The 24,211-nt window shown below is 37.7% G+C and overlaps 1 protein-coding gene across 1 annotated transcript; it reads right to left on the bottom strand.

Moving 5' to 3' along the window:
• Nucleotides 1-1,046: 1,046 nt before the first annotated feature.
• Nucleotides 1,047-17,461, bottom strand: LOC140164585 (cytochrome P450 2U1-like). The gene is made up of 10 exons (XM_072187899.1): nucleotides 17,242-17,461; nucleotides 14,724-14,930; nucleotides 14,005-14,181; nucleotides 12,432-12,525; nucleotides 11,939-12,097; nucleotides 9,636-9,844; nucleotides 7,978-8,103; nucleotides 5,834-6,073; nucleotides 2,316-2,414; nucleotides 1,047-2,069 (listed from the first exon to the last, which is right to left on the bottom strand). Exons 2-10 carry the CDS (start codon nucleotides 14,884-14,886, stop codon nucleotides 1,801-1,803), a joined length of 1,536 nt encoding a protein of 511 aa, XP_072044000.1. The 5' UTR covers nucleotides 14,887-14,930; nucleotides 17,242-17,461; the 3' UTR covers nucleotides 1,047-1,800.
• Between the last annotated feature and the right edge of the window lie 6,750 nt (nucleotides 17,462-24,211).

The raw sequence follows: 24,211 nt of genomic DNA, 5'->3' as shown, positions 1-24,211 counted from the left end.
TTTACCCATGCTTATTATTAAAAAAAAAAATACACTGCAGTTGTTAGTTAATTCGCTATGTAAACTCAACTTACATGCACATTTTATTTTAAAATGATTTTATATTATTTCGCAATGTATAGTTTACTATAAAGTAGATAGTGGCAAGCACATGATAAAGGACTGATCATTCACTACAATCTTCACTTTTAAACTGTATTTTTTGAATGTGTTGATTGTTAGTCCGAAACTCCTGCAAAGCTATGGCATCTTACCTACTCCATTCTGTAATAGTCTGCATTGTGTGTTTTCTCAGTCTTCAATCATTTTGTTGAATGTAATTTTATGAATCAAATAAAACAGATAGAAAGTGGCCTCACTTTAGTTATGTGTCATTTTACAGTATTTATAAGTTATAAAGTAAGACAATAATTTATTTATTTTCTATAAGTGCATGTCAAAATATGGGATATATTGTTCAATATTATAGCTAGCCCCTAAAAACTTTATTTTCCATCGGATTTTTCCCGTTGAAAAGACAAAACTGATGTTAAAGATAGCAATAATATCAATAACATTTTGAGTCAATTTTATCCATAAAACGATACAGGATAGGATAGATAATTACTTTGACTTCAATGTGGTCCATATAATGAAGATTTTGATTCTACAACATTATTAGATCTGTTATCAACATATCAATTATGCACTCACAGGCAACCAAACATCATGCTATGCTCAGTAGTCCACTGATATGACCTTGTTCCAGTGATCATTCCCCGCTAATTACTAATTGTTGACCATGTCATTTTTTTGATATGCTGATTGCTGAACAAGTTTATGTTTATATGTGTAGGCCTAACCTATGATAACTTTTTAAGTCACAATTAATTCAAACATAACTTTGGCATTACTCAATCGTTTTCGTTCGTTGAAACGGCAAAACATACTTTCTGTTTCTTGCAAATCGAATTAGCAGACATCAAAACATTTCCACCACAAGAAGTAAAAAAATAATTCATACCAATAGAAGAAGGCTATAATCTTAGCTAATCTTTAGTGTACACAAATCCCATCTTAGATTAGATACCAGCCCTATGGGCTGGCGAAAACCTTTAGCATGTTTAGGGGAATTTACTTATTGCCTCTCCCCATTCATATTGCCCTCACAATGTCTCTAAACCAAGAACACATTCTGTGTCGCTACTGACAAGCTATGATAAGCTATTCTTTCATTACTACAACGCAATAAATCATTGAGTATACTAATTTGATGATATAATGCGTTCCCTGGGGGCACTTCAATTTGAAATGGATATAGGTGTAGGGCTGGCGCTTTCGCGGTAAGGGGCATTCGGTGAGAGCAACATGTAAAAAATATGGGGTCATTGGGTGAGAGCATGATTTTTGGCATTCGGTGAGAGCAAAATGTAAAACATATGGGGTCATTGGGTGAGAACACTCGGACCTTTTTTTAAATGGAATCTTTGGGTGAGAACCAAAACAGTGCCACAAAAACCTCGAAAATCGAATTTCTAGTTCTAAATGGCTTCAAATTTCTTTTATTTTTCAAAATAAGTAACAAAATCAGTGATAAATGAAAGTTGCTGTTCAAATTGAACTTGTAAGGGTCTTTGGGTGACAGATCAAATGGAAAAATAGGGGTCTTCGGGTGACAGAGCGCGGAGCGAGCATGTGTTCGTAAAAATATATGGGGTCTTTGGGTGACAGCGATGCTGAAAAAGGGGGTCTTAACAGCCCTACATACGCGTCACCTCCCCGGAATGCGTTTAGCGAAAAGAGCATTGAACAAATGTAAATTTATTCATTTTTCACTGGTCGTTTTTTACACACAACTTGGTAAGGCTTAGGCATTTGTGCCAACAAATCCCATGGATCAATATTTATGAGCGGTTTGTCTTCCTGCCCTGGTACTTTGCTGAATTCGTATTTCTGAAGCAGCCAGCTAAACAAAAGGAACAACTCAGCTTTTGCCAAAGCTTCTCCCAGGCATGCTCGACGGCCAGTAGAGAACGGTATGAAGCTGTTTGGATGCTGACGAATGCAGCCAGTTTCGTCTAGGAAATGTTCTGAGGACGTAAGAAAGTAATGAAGATTGGTGTACAGTTTGATGTTGCGTTGAGGCCTATTTATTAATAGACACAGGCTAACTTTTGATTCTAATAAACTGACATAGATCGCATCGCATAAGCACAATAAAACGATCTTCAATCATTGGCAGTCTTTTTTTTACATAATTTGAAAACATAGGACAAAATTGTTTTCGACACAATTTTTGTTGTAATGGTGTATTACATTGTATTACAATGCTTTACCTGGTTTGAACGTTTCAGGCTCGTCCCAGTATTTTTCATCAAAGTGTATCGCAAGAAGATTAGGCATCACCATGGTACCTTTGGGTATTGCGTATCCTCCTGTTGATGAACAGACAAGACTTGCTGTAATCATATCATAGCATGCAAAATAATTCTAACATCCTTAAGGGATGGGGTATGAACGTTTGGAGAGTATTTATTGTGCGACATTAGAGCACATCAGACATATCGAATTGCATTCTGAATACAGTCAAAACTGTCGTATGGGCATGACACTTGGTGGGTATAGTCAACATTTGGAGCCAAATTTTTGGAAGGTTATTTTGGGGTCATCTGGGGTCACCCAAGGGTCATCTGAGGTCAAATTAGTAAAACTGTCGTATGGGCATGAAACTTGGTGGGTACCATCAACATTGAGGGCTGAATTTTTGGAAGGTCATTTTGGGTCAGCTGGGGTCACCTAGGAGTCATCTGAAGTCAAATTAGTAAAGACTGTCGTATAATTCCCTATACACTATTTCAGCCTCATTTATGTGACTCTTATTTTTGCCCATATTTTTTATGTTTGTTTGTTTACCAGTTTAGTTGACTTTTAGCGTTATAAGATTTGTACACATTTAAATCGCCCCATGGTGGAGGCATCCCATTCGACGCCTTACGTCGAAAACACACACCGAGAACCGCGAATGCTGAGAACCGCGAAAGCCGAGAACCGCTCTAGTTTTTTGCGTGTTCGTCACTACAGCTTTAGTCTCTATCACAAGTTCACAACACGCTATGTGGAGTGACTGGAATCGCACTGACGGTGGAGGAGAATACTAGTAGTCCGTGCTAATTCCTAAAGCATGTCAGGGGTGGTGCAATAATTATGTGTACCCCCGGGGTGGTTAATTCTCAAAATGGTCTGCCAAAAATCGCTTGCCCCCCTTCGACGTGCCAAAAACCTTTTACCCCCCCCCTTTTGACGTGCCAAAAAATCTCCCCCCCCCCTTACACATGCAAAATGTTGCATATTTGAACGTGTTCCTAACGTTTTCCTACGCCTTTTTAGGGCGTAATATAAAATACTTGCCCCCCCCCCCTTTGGCCTGCCAAAAAATCTTTGCCCCTTTTTCAATTCAATTCAATTCAATTTTATTAAAAATAACCTCGTGGCCCTAAGGCCAAATTGCGTATTTTTTTACATGGTATAAAAGGTACAAAATCAATACATGCTTTTAAAATCAAAATACAACAGGACTAGAAAAAACATTTAATAATAAATTAAATTAAAAAAAATATTGCACAAGAATCAAGCACTGATATTGCCACAACACACCAAACTTATTTAAAATATTTCATGCCGCAAAAAACCCAAATTAGAAATCCTCACTCACTCATTTATATAACTCAAGCACTTACTACTTACCGGGCAACGAGCAACATACAAAATTACACTCACTATCATACTTGATGCAACAATACATGGACACTCCTAAAATTCACACACCCCTACCAACTTACTCACATGCACAGAAACTTGCACAGAAACATTACACTCACTTCCCATCAGCCTCTCTGGAACATGAATATATATTGCACTTTAAAAACTGCTAAACACTTAGAAATACACATTAAATACAAGGAAAAAAATATATATCCTGAAAACAAACTTAAAAGGAAATTTTTTAAATAAAAGCCCCCCCCCCCTATAATTCACCACCCCGGGGGAACACATAATTATTGCACCACCCCTAATACCTCAACAATCACCGTCATCATAGATTATCAAAAAAACAATCTATGCCGTCATATTCCATCGATATACTACAGAATATATTTTATGCCCAATTTTATGCTCAACATATTATTTTAAAATTGTAAACCTGTTAACTTCTATATTTTTGTAAAAGTATTACGACACGTAAATAACATCATGTAGGAAGCAAAATTGCAGCTAACGGTCGCCCTATTGTCTTTGACCATGCGCGTATTTTTTTTGGGGGGGGGGCTTTGGGTGCGAGAACCCCCCGGGGTAAAAGTAGGGGGCGGAAAGAAGGGCCGGCGGAAGATGAAGGGGTGGCAAGAAGCATTATTAACGAAAAAAGGGCGTGGCAGAAGAGGCGGCAAGAAGAATGAAAAAGGGCGGGAAATTATGGAACTATACCTTTCTTAGGCGCACCTGTAATTCTTTAATATCAAAAACATTGTTGGGGAAAAATTGTGCCATCCTGGCTGGAAAAAAAAGGGTCAACCTTTTCGGGCTGTTGCTGCAGAAGGCGGCAAAATTTACATTTTTGTAGCCTCGGGGTAAGAGCGGCCACGATACGTCACTGTAGATCTAGGACACGTCATTCCGAATCGTCACGTGATCGCTTATCCCATATATAGAATCCCCGGTTGTGCCGCTGGTGACAGGGCACACCGACATCGCCCGGTTAATAATTACATTGTCGACGCAGTTAATTTTCTAATAATTAGATTATACAACCAGAGACACTGAAATGAATACACGGGATCGATACACGTAAATGTGCTATGCACGATTGATATTCACACATCGCCCGGTTAATAACTACATTGTCGACGCAGTTAATTTTCTAATAATTACATTATACAACCAGAGACGCTGAAATGAATACACGGGATCGATACACGTAAATGTACTATGCACGATTGATATTCAGACGATAAATCTTTGGATACCGGGGTGGAAAATGATGAATATCTCCCGTAAATGATTTCGTATAAAGAAACCAGATGTGGTTCCTTGCACTTGAATATATATTTTGAACAGATATGATAGTCGTTAGTTTGTGCTTTGAGAGAGTAGCTTGCGTCTTGAGCTGAATAAGTGACCAAAATTCAAGATTTTAAATAGCGCAGCGTAGACCCTCGTGGAGGTAGTCTCGGGCCAGACTGTATGTGGCTATCACGAACATACAGGATCGACGAGTGTCAGACCGACTGACACAAACTGGCTGTGTAGGAGACTATCATAGAGGCAGTCTATAAGCAGAAGACAATGGCGAAAGTATGCTCGCTGACCGTACAGAGGTCAGTCACAGGCTAATGTCATTAGCCTTAGTCGGATGTCCTTCAGCCCACTATGCATTTAAAAACTATTAAACAGGTGGGACCGTGGGAACACAATGGCCATATGTGGCTGTGGATTCAACCTACCATGGCATTTTCTGCCATGAAGATATCGGGGCGATGACACTGTGCAGGGTGGGGCTATTTCTATATCGACGGTACAAAATGTGATTCTTGTATGGCTCACAAAATCGGAGCCCGTCTGATCAATATTCTGATCGCCTTGATCGCCGGTATACAATTTTACCCATCATGTTTTACTGAGCGGCCATTTTGTGACTCTTGCGAATTGAAATCCTCTAAATCGGTACAGGCAGTTTGTACAGAGTGTCGTGGGCCTTGTGTATTCTAATTTCTATCAGACAAGTCACTGATACTGACTAAATTCATGCCCTGAGGTTCCCCCAAAAATCCCCTAGTTTCATTTAACTATAATCACTTACTGAGTGTTGTATCGCAATGTGTTGTGTGAGGCAGAGAGAAAGGTACGATCGAACTGTACCGAAGTATTTCCATTATGGTTGCTTCGCAGTATGGAAGGTTACCGCGATCCTGCAGACTTGGGAACTTCTCCTGACCTATGACCTTATGGATTTCGGCTGCACATTTCTGTTGGATGTCTGGATTCTCTGCCATGAGAGCTACAGTCCATGTCAATGTTGTGATTGTAGTATCGGTCCCAGCTGGTATTAAAAAAAGTTCAATTAATGTTTTGCATAGGGACGAATCGGACTTTATACATGCAGGCTACGCATCAACATTTGAATGGGTTGAAATAGATGCATAGCCTCTGTAGAGATGGTAGCAAGAAAGCAAACACTGATATCCAAAATGTATCTGCTAGTGTTCCAATTACCTTACTATTTTTGTGGCGCCCTCTACGGAGGGGCCACATATAGGCATGTACTTTGTGAAATCTTCTAATTTCAGTCTTGCTAGATTTACTCCTTAATTGTTTTGCTAAAATTATGCCCAGCTCAGAAATAAAACCACAATATGCTAGGATTTTATTTTATTATTGTTTTCTGATATGCACGGGATAAAATGATGTGTGTATATTCTTTGTTTAAAATACAAAATTAATGGACTTATAAAAACACCAAATAACCCGTGACCTTTGTATGGTTTAAACCAGTTTACTGCCTCTTAGAACCCGATAGACGGTGACATTTGACCATTCTAATTATGTATGTTTTGAACATGTTTGCACATGAACTAGTTGTTTACAGTGTGAAGAATCTACAACATGCTCATCTATCAGGGCACAGTTCTTTAACCCCAATACATTTGTGCATTCATTGAATGACCTTTGAAAATGTGAGTACAAAAACTCATACTTTGCAAATTAAGGTCAAATTTTGCACTATGATTGTTTAATTGAGGTTATTGATAATATAGTGATTGCACACAGTGCACCTAATCCTTAAACAAACACCAATTAATTATAGTTGACCAACACAACCACTGACCAAACATGAAATCACTAATGGTTTATGTGCTTGAATACAGCTCAGTATCTTTGTGGTGACTATCTCTGATAAAAAACAAAACATTAATTAACGAAAATCAACCCTGGTCAGCAGAGAAAGGAATAAATTTGGAAGACATGACTGTGTTGAAGGTCAGAAGTTTATTTGCAAAAATATTATTTATTGTAATATGCCTAACTGCTGGGATGGGTTCCTAGCAAGGTAAAGTGAAAGAAACCCCAATGGCTATTTTGTCTGTTTAAAATAGAGTTCTATGGCCGACTTAAAGTCATAATTATGACGTAATTTTGTTATTTATTAATTAAATTTTAGCAGAATTAATAACATAAAATGGGCTGTGCCCGTTTCATGAAGAATAACGATCGATCTTACCCTTGATTTAACAGGCCTGTCAATTTCTTGGTATTGTTTGATATGAAAGGAGGGTATGATTGTTTTGTATTAGTTTAAGTATTTCCTAGCCTCTCTTAGCCACATGGTTGGCTACAAAAGACACAGAGTAGCCTATACCTTATAAACTGGCATGAGTGCGCCGACCCCAAGTTTTCAACATTTCAGGATTGTTTCTGGACGGAGGTCGGGTGAAAAACGAAATTACGTTTACATGACTTTGTCGAAATTCGTCGTGTGACAAGAATGAGTGTATAGAGACTAGGGGGAAGCTTACTTATTTGTGTCTTCTAGTTATCCATCATATACCCTAGGCCCTGATAACGAAATTCAACAATATTCAATATCCAAAGCAATATCCTCACTACAACGGCCCCAAAAACAGAACTCCCACCCCACATAATCGCAAATTGACACGAAAGCTTCATTCCATGAAGCATTTCTCTCGTATTTGATCATCTTCTACTCTTCCAAAAAAAATCATTATAATACCAAATCTAATCTCCATGGAATTCACCATATCCCGTCCAGCTCACATTGGGCGCCACATTCCTTTTTTAAAGGAATTTTTATTACTTCCCCTTTCAAATTCAGCCAAATTTATGAATAATCGTATAACCTTTAAAGATATTTTGCATTTCTTTATTTAACACGCATACAATCAACTGCAATCATTTTAAACAAAACATTGTGCACATAATCTATACCTCCAAACAGATCTGAGATAGTCTGACACAGATGGGTATCCGTAAGCTTTGAGATGTGTTCACTGCCCTCATCGATGGCTTCTTGTTGCGCGTGAATCAGAGAATCGCACATATCCCGAAGGTTGTCTGAAAAGGCCATTTGAATAATTAGATGTCTTGTTAATGAATATTTCCACTTTTATTTTCTAATCCTAATTGCAATTCATAATCATTTTAAGATGCATATCAACTCATTTCAAAGTACTTCATGCGCATGCGTATTATCTGATTATGGGAATGCTCCAAACTATGTACGTAAAGTCTTCACAATCAGTAACGCAGCCGCTACAAATTTCCCTACAGCTTCAGAACTATTAATGGTTTTCATATTTTAACATGGAAGGAAAGGTGGCATTTTGATACACCATTCGACCAATTTCGTTCAATATTAACAACACAGCAGCATTTTTAAAGAATAAAATACCGCATTATTGCACTTACATCGATCAATGGTAAACAAGCATTGTGACAGCCATTATCTTCGCGTTGAATTCAAATCAATTTACTGCACCTTTTAAAATCGAGTTCTTTTTTTCTTTAAATTGATGATTTTATTCTTTGCCAAATATTAATAAATACAACTATTAGTAACAACTGTCAGGAAAGTTTTCTGGTCATTTTAAGCCAAACTTATGAGGTAAAATAAAAGAAAACTCACTTATTGACTTAGCCGCTGAACTGTGGTGTTTTATAGGGAATTTATATAACTTCAAAATTGCTCTGTAGCCCTTGAAACAACAATTAGTTTGGTTAAATGCAAATATTTTAGGCCAAGTAAAATTAAAAAAACATGTTTCACGTCCGGATTTTGGAAAAAAAAAGGAGGAGGAGGGGCTTTTTATTTTCTATTTTTTATCTCAAAATCATAATTAGGGCTGTTTTAGCATACACAATAATGCCTGGAAAAAGGAGAAGGCCTCTTTTTATTTGTTGTTCTGAGAGGTAGGCCCCTCTAATTATTTCAAAACCTTCCAAAAGTGTTTCTTGTATATTAGCAAGGCTATAGAAAGCATCTCTACTTCCTAGACATATTTTATGAAAAGTTATAACTGAATTTCCAAAAATAAAAAAATAATTGAAGAAACCTCAAAAAAGGAAGCGGGAGGGGACGTGAAACATGTTTATTTTTTTATTTGGCGTTATAGGTAGAAATGTTAATCATAAAAGATCTTTGCTTCAAACACTAGCAATTTTAAATTAATAGATTAAGATGGTATTGGAGGATTATAAAAGTGCTCTGAGCATGATTTGAAGCAAATCGGACATACGGTTTTCAAAATATATCAATTTATATTTTCTTTGTACCTTATTGTCTTTACCAATAATCAATAAGCTAATGAGCTAAAATGACTAAAGAAGCTCATTAACATATAATTTTTACCAATATTTTGCTAAAAATCCATGCATAAATGTTCAGGGTAATTTTATTTTGCATAACTTGAAACTTGGTCAAAGTATTTCTAAAAATTATGTTCTAATGTATTATATAGTGAAGCCGCCCTCTAATTTGCATATTTGCATATTTGCATAATTATGAAATGAGCTAAATTGCCTAATTTCTAGATAATGCCTCCAATACCACCCTAACACTGTCACGCAAACAAGCTTGTTTTTCATACCTGGGTCATATGTTTCACGGTGCCTCCTGAAATAGTCGTGTATTTTCCCTAAATAGCCAACTAAAAGTTTCTTTAATCTTCGCAAACCAGGTGTCGGTATGAATCTGGCAATGGGGATGTAGTCCGCTGCAAATCCTTGCCCAACGATCTCAAATCCTTCCTTACTCATATTCATGAAATATTGTAGCCTCGGGTCGTCAAAATCATAACTGGAAATTAATAACATACAGTTGTTGTCAAAGAATAATATTGCATAGGCAGTGGCGTAACCAGGACTTTCTAAGAGGTAGGTGAGGGCAAGGGAACTTTCAAGAGGGCAAAAACATGACCTAAGCATCTTAGGGGCTGTGCAATAATTATGAGCCCTGGGGAGGGTAAAATTGGGGGGGGGGGGGGGCAAGAAAATTTTGGCGAGCCTAAGGGGGGCAAAAAAATTTTTGGCAAGCCGAGAGTGGGGGCAAGCGATTTTTGGCAAACATTCATGGGGCACCTTTCAAATAAAACGCTCTAAAAAGGCTTAGGAAAACACCCGGGGGGGCCACTCACATAATTGGTCTGTACGCATGCGTGACCAAAAAAACAAGGAAAAGGGGGTGTTTTTTAGGCAAGGCAAGTTACGCGAGTGACGCATTTAGGGTCTAAAAACACTGATTTTCAAGAATAAGGGTAGTTTTCTGAAACTGAACAACTTGTTTAGGGTACCTTTTCAAATTTTTGGTAAAGTACGACTCCGAAAAGGGTACATTTTTTCATTTTCTTGGCCAAAAAAACTCATTAGGGGTAAATTCTATATTAAATTACCTTATTAAGGGGCTAAATTTGCGGGTAGGGTAAAACTCGTTTAGGGGGTGTTTGAAAAAAATTTGGTCACGCATGCGTACAATGTCATATTTGAGTGATCCCCCCGGGGGAAAACAGTACGGAAACGCTTAAATATGCAAATTTTCCTGCTCGCTACGCTCGCAACATATATATAGACCATTTTAGGTTTGTAATTGGGATCCCAAAAATTTGGCATGCGCAAGGGGGGCCAAGAATTTTTGGCAGGCCGAGTGGGGGCAAGCGAATTTGGCGGGCCGAGGAGGGAGCAAGCGATTTTTGGGGAGCCGTTTGAAATTTTACCCCCGGGGCTCATAATTATTGCACAGCCCTTACATATCAGGGCAACCAGCATCCCACGGAGACAAGGGAGGAGGCAGACTTCTCACAGGAACAGCTGCTCTTTACCTTTAAACCACAGGTTTCGCCGGAAATAGGGCCGGCTACTTCGACACCGCTCTATTTATTTATAGGCTGGCATAATGATAATGTTTCTAATGCTAAGTATTATTAACTTATTATGTCAGTAAATATTGATGTACAGCCTGTCTCAAAAAAAATTGTGCAAGTGAAAAGTGCCCTCTGTGACAATTAGAAAATACTTTTGTGACATAATGCTTACATCAACGTCAAGGGCATAGTCTTAGCTCTTAAATGCCGTTTAGTCTGTTCAATTTGCTTGTTTTAATCTCGAGATATGCTTACTTAACAACGAAAGGGTAAAATCACAATTGTGCCACTTTTACTATACTAGGGAAGAGGGCTGTACATGTAAATCAATGATAGCATCAAGTGTATCAAGAGTTCCTTCGTGAAATCAAAAGAATGCACCAATTGCACAACAATACATAATTGTTTTTAATGTTTTATCATGATAAAGGTATAGTGGTTCTCTTTTTCCACTTGCGACAAATTAAACGATAAATAAATATTTAACATTCTGCTGTAAAATTAAATACATCTGCATGTCAACGATTTTACCATGGTAAATACTGTTCTCATTTGTCATTCAAGACATGTTAAAAGACAAACATATATTGCACACTTATAGGTTAATGAACTTTGACAAGTTCATGAAATTAGATAAATTAATGAAATTAGACAAAATAATGCACGCGCGCTGGTGTTGATGCGTCTAATGTACGAGCCCCGAAGGGCAGGAGTGCATTAAACGCATCAATATCAGCTATCATTGATTTACATGTACCAGCCCTATTTCCTAGTAAAAGTGGCACAATTTTATTGTGATTTTACCCTTTCGTTGTTAACTTAACATATCTCGAGATTAAAAAGAGCAAATTGAACAGAACAAACGGTATTTGAGAGCTAAGACTGTGCCCTTGACGTTGATGTAAGCACCATGTCACAACTGTATTTTCTAATTGCCAAAGAGGGCGCTTTTCACTTGCACAATGTTTTTTGAGACAGGCTGTATGTGATGATATGTGATGCCACACCAAATTGGCCCAATCGCTGCAACTTACGTTTCCCCAAAGGATAAACTTGTAAGAAGATTGTATATTCCAGATAAAATAACATCTTTTGGGTCCATGGGCTGGCCCTCAAACGCATCCATCCTTTCCGACATTCTCCCTGTAATTTCTTCGACCAGCTTCTCCAATTTCCTACTTGATGCAAAATGCCTGCAAAGAAGATGATCATGATCACAGACTGAAACAACAGATGTGGAAATGAGAGTATAAACTGGCCAGTAGATACCAATTGTAGTCCTACTAAATTTATGGCATATTGGGTGACCTACGGGGAGATTAGCTCGCAAGACTGTTAACTTCGAAAGCTGTGAGCTGATTGAAATATATTTTTCAATTTATTAAAGCTGGCGATTAAAGGTTTCTTTACATACCAAAATAAATTTGATTCACTTTTCTAAAATAGGAGAAACAGAGGTTGCAATGAGGGGTCTATTGTTTTTGGGACACCTTGTATAATGGATACGGATTTTTGAACACAGCTTACCTAATAGCCGAATGACCAAGTTTTCTATGTAATTTCCATGTCTCATTGTAAGAGCTAAACAAAATATCTTTGTAACCTTCTGTCATCAGTTCCACTGCAACCATGAACGCCAACAAGCAATTATTAACATGAAAGAAAAATAGTAAAAAGAAATGTACAAGAATCAGTCAAAATTACAAAGGTTTGAATTAAATAGCTGACTGGAACCCACTTTTACAACTTTTTACGTTGAGTCATGATCGCCATCAGTCTACATTAACAGATAACTTGTCAACGTCTACTGAAACATCGTCTACTTCTCATATATACCAACACCTCAAGTAAATATCTCAAAAAAAAGTAACTAACCCCCTTAAAAATGACCATGAGTATTCAAAAAGGGACTATTGTATTACAAATCTGTAAAATGCGTTGGAAGCAGAATTTATTTCTGCGCATTTTGACACCTAATTTTATACGATAGCCCAGAAAACAATAAAACCCCGGTCAATTTAGTGTAGTGAGGTCCAGATTTGAAAGTTGCACTTCCATTATACTGAATACAATATAAATACAATTTACTGCAACTTCCAAATCTTGGGTTACATTGATTTAAATGTACGCTGTGACGTCAATATTTAGTTAATTGCTACAAATGAGGTGTCAAAATGTGCAGACTGCTTCCAACGCATTTTACAGATTTGTAATACAATCTCCCGTTTTTGAATAATGGTCATTATTTCAGGGTGGTTAGTTACTTTTTTGAGATGTTTAGGTCATAACAACATGGGATTGCAATGGGACGGGGTCATCATTTAGCCCGATAGTCGTCATCCTGTGTCTGAAAAGTCTCGAGCAGAAAGCCATTCCCCGGCGTTAAACCTAGACTCTGGCTGCGTCTTGTCGAGACACTTTCGTGATTATTGAGCGCATTATTACAGTCAGTCTGCTCTGAAGTACAAAGTACCGACGCGAACGCACACATTGTGCCGACTTTGAAGGCACGCATACCTGCAGCAGAGACGCAGCACTGCGCACTGTTTACACGCTGTATACGCGCGCATTGTCACTTTGTACTTCAGAGTGGACAAACTGTAGACGGTGTCTTTTGACATATCACCAAGTTTAGTTCCTAGATTGTGTGATAAGTGTGAAGAACAATGGTTCGAGTATCTAGAGTATAAAAAAAAGCCATGCACACTGATCATTATTAAAATTTTGAATTTTGAATTTGGATAACAAACCACGCATTGTTGGGAGTGGTAAGAACTTTGCAGTATATAGCGGATACCATCATACCCGAAAATGAGCTAATCCCAGAGGAGAAAGACCACATCAAAGAATCACTGAAAAACAGTGGTTACCCGAATTGGTCGCTTCGATTCCCATACATAGGCCTACATGTATCAATTGGCAAGCCGCTCAATTCTGCTCCAAAAAATGAATTTAACGTCATAGAATATTTACGGTATAATTGCAGAAAATTGTCCGCCCAACTCTATTAAACCCTAAGCCCTGAAACTTTTACTGCAACCCTAACCATGCTCACCCCAACCGTTACGTTGGGCTGACTATGTTCTGCAATTGGACTTACTAGAAAACAGTTTTGGTCTGTCCGCGAAGTCGATGGGCTTTTTCTGAAAAGCATCTCGCACTGTTTCAATATCGTTTAGCATTACCAGCCACCATTGGCCGATTTTAAGGGAATAAACGTTCCCGTATTCTTTGCTACAATCGCGGAACACCTCCTGCCCAGGTTTCTTCCAAAACACTTCAGGAGAAAAGAAGAAAATACATATTTAATTACAATGGGTATAATTTATGTAGAAGCTTAGGGGTTGAATATTCAAGCAATGGCGGACACCAACTTGAAATATGATCACTCAGGACAGGTATATGGTCGGCAACCTCTCATGCTACACTACTAACTTGATCGTTGCTATATGTGATTACTCCTTTTACATGTTGTGGTCGGCCAATATGTAACACTTTAAGCTGAGAAAAGCAGGTACACAGAGTTTCACACAAGCTTGCACATACAAGTATATCGTCTTCACTAACATTCAACAGTCAAGTTGTCATAGTTGAATGGCTGAAAATTATGAAGTAAATTGAAGTCATTTAATTCATTTATTATAATACTGGTGATGTTCACGGAGTTGGCGATTACACCAAGTCTTCCCGCCCAAGTCTTTCAACTGTTTATAGACATACGGAGCCCATCGTCACAACCTCTTCCATTGACACTATTTTTTAATTATTTTAAACCTTCCAACGGATGCTCACATGAATATAGTTGTTCGATTAACTTACTCAGTATATTGCCAATGAAAGGATATGGTCTTGGACCAGGTGGCATTCCAGGGGGTCTCTTGACGCTATTATACATGAAATATGCCAACACTGCTGCACACCCCAATGCCACATTGACAGCAGTTATTGACGATAAAGCGGTCTCTATGAGAGCACCAAGCATAGTGAAGTTTCCTCCAGGCCAACGAGCTTTCGAAAATCTGAAATCTGGTAAATATGTTAGATATATTGCGATTATTTGCATTAAGCGTAAAGTATTTGGCAAATCCGATCTCTTCAAGTTGTTAATTGCCGGGTAACAAAAACTTGACCACCCTTTTTCACTCTTTGTTTTCATTTAAATTCGCGTGTGTACAATGTAAGTTCGACAATGTTTCGTACTTATACGGGGGTGACTCTGCAAAACAATCGACCCTTTTTATCTAATCTTGCATTTGTAAGAAAATCGTATAGACATTGCAAACTATATTTGTGTGACTGATTATTAAGTGGTTTACATTAAATAGTTTTGCTGAAATCGGGGCATTTTTCAGTTTTTGATATCTGACGTTTGACGTCTGAAGTTGGCTCTTTTTGGTCTGCCACCTTCCACCCCCCCTTAAGGTCCCTGCATGGGGCTCATAATTACTGCACAGGTCCTTTAGTCACTATTATCCATGCTCTAAATAACCCGGGTGGTGAATGGTCAAATGGTCTGCCAAAAATCGCTTCCCACCAAAAGTATGATATAGATAAATTTATTCCGCACAGTCTGATACCTCATTGGTCCAAATCCGATTCAGAATTGATGCCAAAATGACCTTTTGAATGTAATCACCTCTATTTTAAAAGTTGCAGTAATTCCTATTGATTTGGTCCTGCTACTCAATATTCATTTTGTTTCGATATTGTAAGGTGAAAAAAACAAATCAGGAAAGCAGGAAAACCACATCAAACATGTCAAAAGGAATTACTGCAACTTTAAAATCCTGGGTAGTACATTCAAAAGGTCATTGTGGCATCAATTCTGCACCAATTTAGACAAATGAGGTATAAAACTGCGCGGAATAAATTTATTTGTAATATACTTTTGGGAGGTCTTGATTTAAGACCCAGTCAAACTGGATACTCTCTTTTTGGGATGGGTATATAATGCGAACACGAAATTTTGCGTGTTCCTAACGTTATCCGCTTTTCCACCCCTTTCGACCTACCAAAAAATGCCCCCCCCCCCCAAAAAAGGGGGGGTCTGTCAAAAAATCTTAGCCCTACCCCCTCCTATAATTCACCAACCCTGGGTACACATGAAAATTGCACCACCCCTTTACCCTTTGGGTTTTGGGGTTTGACGTGCGTCGTCATGATTCAATTATTTATATTTTAAAGAAAGTTTCACAACACAGACTTAAAGGAAGTCTCCGGCAATCACAACATTATGCCTTATATGAAAGAAAAATAATTATCAAGCACGAATCACATAGTTTTAAGTAAAACAAACTCATAGTGACCATAAAAACGAATAAAAACATCCGACTCTCAACACGCGAAATTCAAAATTCCCGGGCACCGAAATTGTCGAGTGCAATGACGTCCCAATAATACAATGAAGGCTGACGACAATTGAGCGCAAACAATTATTACGTCATTGCACTTAAACTATTTCAGTGCGGGAATTTTGAATATCGCGTGTTGAGAGCCGACTGTTTTTATTGTCATCAATGATAATTATTTTTCTAACATATAAGGTATAATGTTATGATTGCCGGAGACCCCCTTTAACAGGAACCGTTATATTAGTTGTACATTTTTTACATTGTTCGAGCTTTCGGCACATTGTCGTCCTCGCGACTACAAAATAATTGAAGGAAATAAATACAAATAAAGACATTTTAAGCTATTTTACATTCGCTTTTCCTTGTTTGGTTTTTGTGGTAGTTCCTGGGGAAGACAATGTGCCGAAAGCTCCAAGAATGTAAATATATGTACAACCAACTGTTCCTGCTACGTCTGTGTTGTGAAAATTTCTCGCAAATATATAATCACCTGTATAGCATGTACTTGATAATATATAGCATATAATACGCATCACTTATTATTGACATTGAGTTGTACTTGTACATGTAGGGTTGTCCATTTAGTTCAATTGTGTTGATATTGTGCATACACTGCACGTCCTGCACGTATTCTCTGATTTTCGTTTAGTATTGCACTGTATAGGCATGATAAAGTTGTGAAATAGGTCGACATAATTGACTCATTTCACAATTTCCAAACCACCCATAATAAAATTTGACAGTAAGTTATTTTATAACACCATTTTAAAAACGTAAATTTAAAAATATAGTTTTAACACAAAAGTATAATACAAAGTATGTACTCCCGTATGTACATGTACTGTACATGATGGAAGAAGTCGCAAATAATAATATCACTGCACAGTCTGCCCTGTTCGACATGTCCATAAATATGTTCAGTTTGATACAAATGTTTATCAGGAAAAGACCTGGCAATTTTTGGGTATATGAATACCAATACTCACATTGCTAAAGCACGAAGCACAACGGCGAATCGTCAGCTGCAGCCTGATTGTAAACGCCTTGGTGAACAGGCCCTGCTATGATGTAGTGAATGCAGTTTATTGACAAAACAATACCACGTGATCCAGGCGACCTGATCTGCCCTTCGGTTTAGCCGTCCCTGGTATGGTAACACACCACTTTTCGCCATACATACATTCTCCCAGCCACATTTCCCTAACATAATATAAAATATAAAACAAATTAAAATGTAATTTATTTTGCCAGAGGCGCCGGCTGAGGTTCGAGTATTCCCACGCTGCACTGAGCAGTACTATACCATGTATACAGTATTGACATAACACCAGCGCCTTAGACCACTCGGCCGTAAGGGAGCTTAAGGGCTTGATTGCATCATCATGAAAATTTAAAGATATAATCGCAACTTCATTACTTCAAAATACCACGTGACAAGCAAAGACAGAAAACGTACCATATTTTGGAATTTTGTTTGTTTAATAACATTAATGTGTATTAATAGCGCTCAATTGTTGATAACTGCGTGTTCTATATACAATAAATGAGCCTACGCACAATAGTTTTTTCATACATTATATCGATTTTCACTCGCACGTTTTCGCCGTATACCAAAAGTATGTCGGTGTGGCGTGGCCTACCATTTTTCTTGTAGCTTCTTGTATACACGTCGATGTTTTCATCATTTATACAATAAATCCATTAGACCCCTGATTTTATTTCAGGAAATAAAAGATTAGATTACCATAAAAACGAAACAGTAATCATTGGTAGGGTCTAATGTCATTTTAACATGGAATTTTCAAGGTTTATTCTATCGCCATTCTCGCTCAATTAAAAAAATATTTTGGCGTATATAAAATTGAAATAAAATTCTCTGCCTCATAAACGACATCAAATGTGCCACAATTGGGTATCACGAATCGTTATATATAATGTGCAGTTAATATTCATATTTTCTTTTATACAGAGGATGCTTCAGTTTTGACAGGAAAAATATTTTCTTGAAAACCCTCTCACTCGGTTATTTCAAAACGGTAACCACGCTTCCCTAGAATGTGCAATAAATTAGCATTAACATTTTTCTTATTCTAACAGCAAGCGTTTCTAAAATGCAGTATGGCGAAATGTGGTGTAGTATGGTAACGGGCACTGGTCTCTATGGGTAACGGGCTGTACAATAATGATCCCTGGAGGAGGTTAAAATAGGGGGTGAAGAAATATTTGGCCAGCCAAAGGGGGGGGCAATTTTTTTGCACACATTCAGGGTGCCTTTTAAATAAAAAGCTCTTAATTAGCTAACCGTGTTAATTGCCCGGCTAATTGGCTGACATTTGGGCACTCCTATATTAGCACATAGGGTAAGATAGGGTAAACATGCATTGTACACCGTACTGCACAGTTAAGGGTAGACTAGGTATTGTTGGTCGAAGCAAAAAAAAATCTATTTTCATTTAATATCTAAATCAATATTGAAAAATACACTTTGATGTTTTGCAAGTTTATTCTACAAATCAAATACTTTGAAAACTTGCTTAATTTATTGTTGTTAATGAGTGGAAGTTTTACTGGTACGGATTACAAAAGTGTTGCTGTTTCAACTCAAGAGCAACACGAACCACAGGGCCTACAAAATTATAGCTGTGATATTTGAATCCTTCTATACACTGGCTACGAAATGATCATTGTTCGATGCTGTTAACTACCAACTTGCAACAGTTTAAAGGAGTGTTTCGTGATCCTAGCATCCTCATTTTATGACATTTTTCAGTACATATCCACGAAAAAAGCCTATTCCCAAAATTTCAGTTGATTCCGATTTTGCGTTTGCGAGTTATGCATGATTATGTGTATTTACACTGCTCCATAGACAATGCGTTGTAATTTCGTTCTGGTGCACCAGAACGAAATTCAAATTTCACGATATCTTTGCAAAACGAATTAATCTGCAAGAAATATTTTGTACATAAACATTATGTAGCCAGAGGTTTCCATTGATATTAAAATCTCAACTTTTTTTGAGAAAAGTGGGGGGATGAGGCTGTGGATCACGAAATGCCCCTTTAATTATTTGCTAACCTTAAGCTTACCATCATTGGGTCTGAATTCCTGCTTTTATCTCTTTGAAGATGAGGTGTTCTCGTGTTTGAACAGTGAGCACTAGTATAATTGCAAGTGTTTACATTCAAAGTTATTAATTAATATATTAATTGTCGTGTTGGCAGGGCATTAAAAACAATGATTTACACAGGGGTCCATTACCCCAACTGTTGGGCATAGTATGGACCCCGTGACCACTTGTTGTATTTCTCATTTCCTCGTTAATAGCAAAATGAAATCTCGTATTTTTCATCATATTTGTGTAGGTAATAAATAGTTCTTGATAGTATGAGTTGATATGAAGTTCCGTAGCTATAGATTGGTAGTTACTGCCGTTTTATGCTTAAGGAGTCCATACCCCCCCGTTACCCTATTTGTTCTGCATGCTAGAAAAGGTCAAAGGTCATTTTTATTAATATTTTTTAGAACCACATAATTTTACTTTTTGTTTATTGTTTATTTTACACTACTGCTACACGCATAATATCACTTCTCGTTCATTGTTTATTTTACTCTACTATTGGGGACAAGAAATTTGTGGCCATCCAAAAGGCGGAGCAAGTAATTTTTGGCCAGCCGACAGGGGGGGGGGCAAGCGATATTTGGCACATTTCATGAGGCGCCTTTTAAACGAAACGCTCTAAAAAGGCTTAGGGAAACAGTACGGAAACGCTTGCTGCTCGCAACATGTATCTTCAAAAAAAAGCGCAGTAATTTCAAGTGCGCTACGCACAGGCACAACGCCTAGACGTTGATCCACAAGCCTCAGCACACTTTACAGGTTGTCGCTGACCACTATAGTCCCACATCATTCCATAAACCTAACCATTTAATAACAACTCAGGGACTTTGCTGCTATACAAGAGCGCACACGCTAGACCATTTAGGGTTTACAAACTGAGATCCCAAAAAGTTGGCATGTGTAAGGGGGACAAAGATTTTTTGACGGGCCAAGAGGGGGGCAAGCGATTTTGGCGGGCCGTTCAAAAAAATTTGCCCCCGCTCATAATTATTGTACAGCCCCGAACCTCTCGCTAAACATCTCTTTCGTTCCTATAACATTATCAAAAGAGTGCTATAAGTATAGGACCAACCTTGTCGTTTACTATACCTGAAATTGTGCGCACATATTGGTCTCTTGAAAATTATTGTCCAGTTCAAATATGACCTGCTTCGTTGACAAATGTGATACGATCAAGCAAAATCAGTCGGAAGCCGGAAGTATTGATTTTGAAATATAGCCAAACAAAGTATTTCCTGTTTTGGAAACTCTTTAACTGCTCATATCGTTTGAACTGGTTATCCAAATTCAACGAGGTTTTCTGCCAAAAATAGCTTTGCAAATGCTCTTTACAATCCTATAAGAAACTAAAAATTTACTATGTCCGACTTCGGACTGATCTCGCTTGATCACACCACAAATTACGAGCCTTATAAGCCAAATGATTTATGTGATATATGTTTTAATTTACAATAGAAATGAGTCAAATTCAAATATACGTTTAGAACAAGATTAATATGTAATACACTGACAGCCAATTAGCCTTATTATGGGCTCAAAAGCACCAATTTTTAATCCAATAGTTAGATTAATCCCAAAAAATAGCAACAAGCTTAATCCGCGTATATATTGTCATGATTGTACATCCAGCAAACGTTTAATAGGCAACTATAGAACATACATTTTAAGTCGCTGGTAACCAGTGTTTTTGAATTGCTGTGATGGGATTCAATTTTATTAGCTTTTATTCAATATCTATGCCGACCAGCAGATCGTTCTACGGTTTCACAATTTAAATTATGGCCCGAGATTGCCGGATAAACAGCATGCACACTTGAGACAAAATATTGATCAGTTGAAAATCCGTGAAAAATCTGTGATCCAAAACAGATTTTTCACGTATTTTTCAACCAGTCACAGATTTTTCACAATGATGCATGTGAATTGTTCCAAAGCTTAACGATCGAGAATCAAAAACAGATTGATTTTATCATGTTTGTCTCCCTACAACAACAATAACAACAACAACAAAAATTTATAAAGCGCCAATATACAAAAAGTCAATTCTTCAAAGGCGCTGAAAGGCAGACACAAGAATTCAAGGAATAGATGACATTTTAGCAGCTTTTTGAAAATGCCAACAGTCTGAGCATTCCTAATATGGATGGGAAGTTTGTTCCACTCTTTTGGTCCAAAGTATGAAACAGATCTGTCTACGAATGACACACTATGAGTTCTGAGTTCAAGAAATTGAGGAGATGATGTTGTCGACGAACTGGTTGTGGCTGAAGCAACTCAGAGATGTAACAAGGAGACAGTTTGTGATCAGCTTTGTAGACCAAAAGGAGGACTTTGAAAATGATGCGTTGCTGTATGGTGAGCCACTTGAGCGCAACAAGTTCATGAGTGATTGAGTCAAATTTTCTACGTTTGGTCATGATACGGGCTGAAGTGCGTTGAACATTTTGGAGTCTGGTGATGAGAGATTTGCTGATGCCTGTCAAAAGGCTGTTGCAATAGTCCAATCTGCTGGTAACAAGGGTATGCACGGCTAACTTAGCAGCTTCTGTTGTAAGCATTTTGCGAGCCCTACTGATGTTGATGAGATGGTAATTGGCAGTCTTGATAACATTTGCAACATGGGACATCATTGTCAACCCAGGATCGAACAAGACCCCAAGAACAGGGTTCCCTATAATTATGCATAAGTGCGTATACAACTTTCGACGTAAGAACATGTTATATGAAGTATCTATAATTTAAAAAAGCATAGGCCTATGTCGCGTCAGTGAAAATCTATGGTTCAGCGGCCATCAAAAAGTAATTGTCTATAGTAGGCCCTATATACGATAAACAATATTTTCTCTGTGAATTGGCCGTATTTTTACGTATAAGAATATCAATCGGATTGTCGTGTTCACTCTAGCGTAAGTTTTGGTCCTTTTTAACTCGTTGGAACGTTCCAAAGGACCCCCTGCGACTGTCAAGGTAAAATGAATTTATTTTTATTATAAAGTATATGTTTTACACTGAAGCGTTGAATAACATAATCAATAGCGACGCTACGCGTCCGGAAGGCAAAGGGCATTTCCCCCTCAACCCAACCAGCATTGGCATTCCCCACCCCCAGTCACACCAGAAAATCACTCAACATTTTGTGAGAAAAATTGCCCTATTCACTTTGCCCTCCCAATGTCTCCTAGAAAACGTTCTGTGTCGTTACTGACAAGCTATTCTTTAATTAATACAACGCAATAATCATCGAGTATAGTAATTTGATGATATAATCATAGACCATTTAAGGTTACACAAAGAGACGTATAAAAAACGTATAAAAGACGTATAAAGTTGTTCTCTAAAACAGAGTTTTCTCAGTAATCAAATATCGCAGGAGTGAAATGTTGGTGCATTGGATGTAGACTTAACTTTTTGTGTGTGTTATATACAAATTATTAGAATAAATTTGAAAATCCTTCGTTTAAAGCATTTTTACCCACCATGTTCACAACATCAAAAAACACGTTCCATGAGGTTTTTTTCAAATGTGCGCTCCGTATAAATCCACACCGAGCGATTGTTTTCTTCTTTTTCGTATTGTATTATAAATCGATCAAAGAAATAATGTTGCCATGGGGAAGAACCAAATACAGTACCGATTAAATTTTAAAAGACCGTTTTGGGGGAAAATTTTGGAGAAAAAAAAAAAAAAAAAGCTGGTTTGTGAAATTATCGATATCTTGATTACGAGACGTTAATTTAGACATCTGAATACCTACATTATTTCTCAACATTCTGCCAATTGCTATTCCATTTGATTTTCACTCCAAATTGAAGCTAGTTTTGCAAAAAACGAGGTTTTCCTCCATCAGTTCGTTCAAAATTTCAGCGCCGACATGCGTGTTTATTCTAAAGCCATAATGCGGACGCGATTGTAATCATCTTGAATTGCATCCAATTATAGTTATATCACCCGCTTTGAGAACAGTCTATTGCGTAAGTTGATCGATGGCCGAGTGGATAGAGCATTGGACTGATAATCTAATGTGAACTATTTTTGTGGGTAAGAGTCTCCGTGTGGCTGAATTTTCTTTTTTTCTTTTCTCATTTTACTTCCTTTCTTTCCTCTTTTCTTTCTCCCTTTTTCATTTCTTTTTTCATTTCTTTCTTTCTTTCTTTCATTTTCGTTTAGGCCCTCTTTCTTCCTCTTTTTCACTATGTCTTTATTCTTTCTTGCTCCTTTCTTTTTAGTTTTATTTGATTGATTCGCTGAGTGCAGTGAATCGTGATTGTTGTTTTCACTTTATATAATTCAGAAATTTGTAGGCCTGCTAAGTCTGTCTTGTTGATTTTCATCCCAAATTCGATTTACAAATAATTGCTTTTTGATATTGTTGTTGTTGCCTACCCTTAGGCCTACATTGTAATCAGGGAATAGCAGCATTGATTTCATCAAAGATATCAAGGCTATAAATTCAAAATCAACACATTTTCCAGGGCGTAGCTTGACGAAGTGCCCCCAATCAATTTTAAAATTTATAAAATCCTTGTGAAAATTGCCGAAAACAGCTTGTGCCACCCCCCGGCATCCGAGCTCCGGGCACGAGCTAAGCCAAGTTTCATAGCCGTTTCATGTCTTGACCGTGGATCGATATTCTATTGTAAGTAGGCCTACGTCCCGGTACGCTTGTTCATTTTCTGCATGGCTGTTTCTGTTATGAACTTACGCCCCTCTGAAATCAAGCGCATGAAAAACTCTCGGCTAACCTTAATGGTCTATGATATAATGCATTTGGCGAGAGCAGTGACCAAATGTATGCATTTTATGCATTTTGTATTGGTCGTTTTTACACACAACT

This window comes from Amphiura filiformis, chromosome 11 (assembly GCF_039555335.1).
Source record: "Amphiura filiformis chromosome 11, Afil_fr2py, whole genome shotgun sequence".
Classification (NCBI taxonomy): domain Eukaryota; kingdom Metazoa; phylum Echinodermata; class Ophiuroidea; order Amphilepidida; family Amphiuridae; genus Amphiura; species Amphiura filiformis.
Note: the sequence above shows the minus strand (reverse complement) of the source record. Positions and strands in the feature narration are given on the sequence as shown.

Coding starts and splice junctions, on each gene's coding strand:
- LOC140164585 (XM_072187899.1), bottom strand. CDS start 14,886: ATGCTTGGTGCTCTCATAGAGACCGCTTTATCGTCAATAACTGCTGTC. Junction 9,845..11,938: donor AGTTTATCCTTTGGGGAAAC/GTAAGTTGCAGC, acceptor ATTAATTTCCAG/TTATGATTTTGACGACCCGA. Junction 2,415..5,833: donor ACATTGCGATACAACACTCA/GTAAGTGATTAT, acceptor GTTCATCAACAG/GAGGATACGCAATACCCAAA.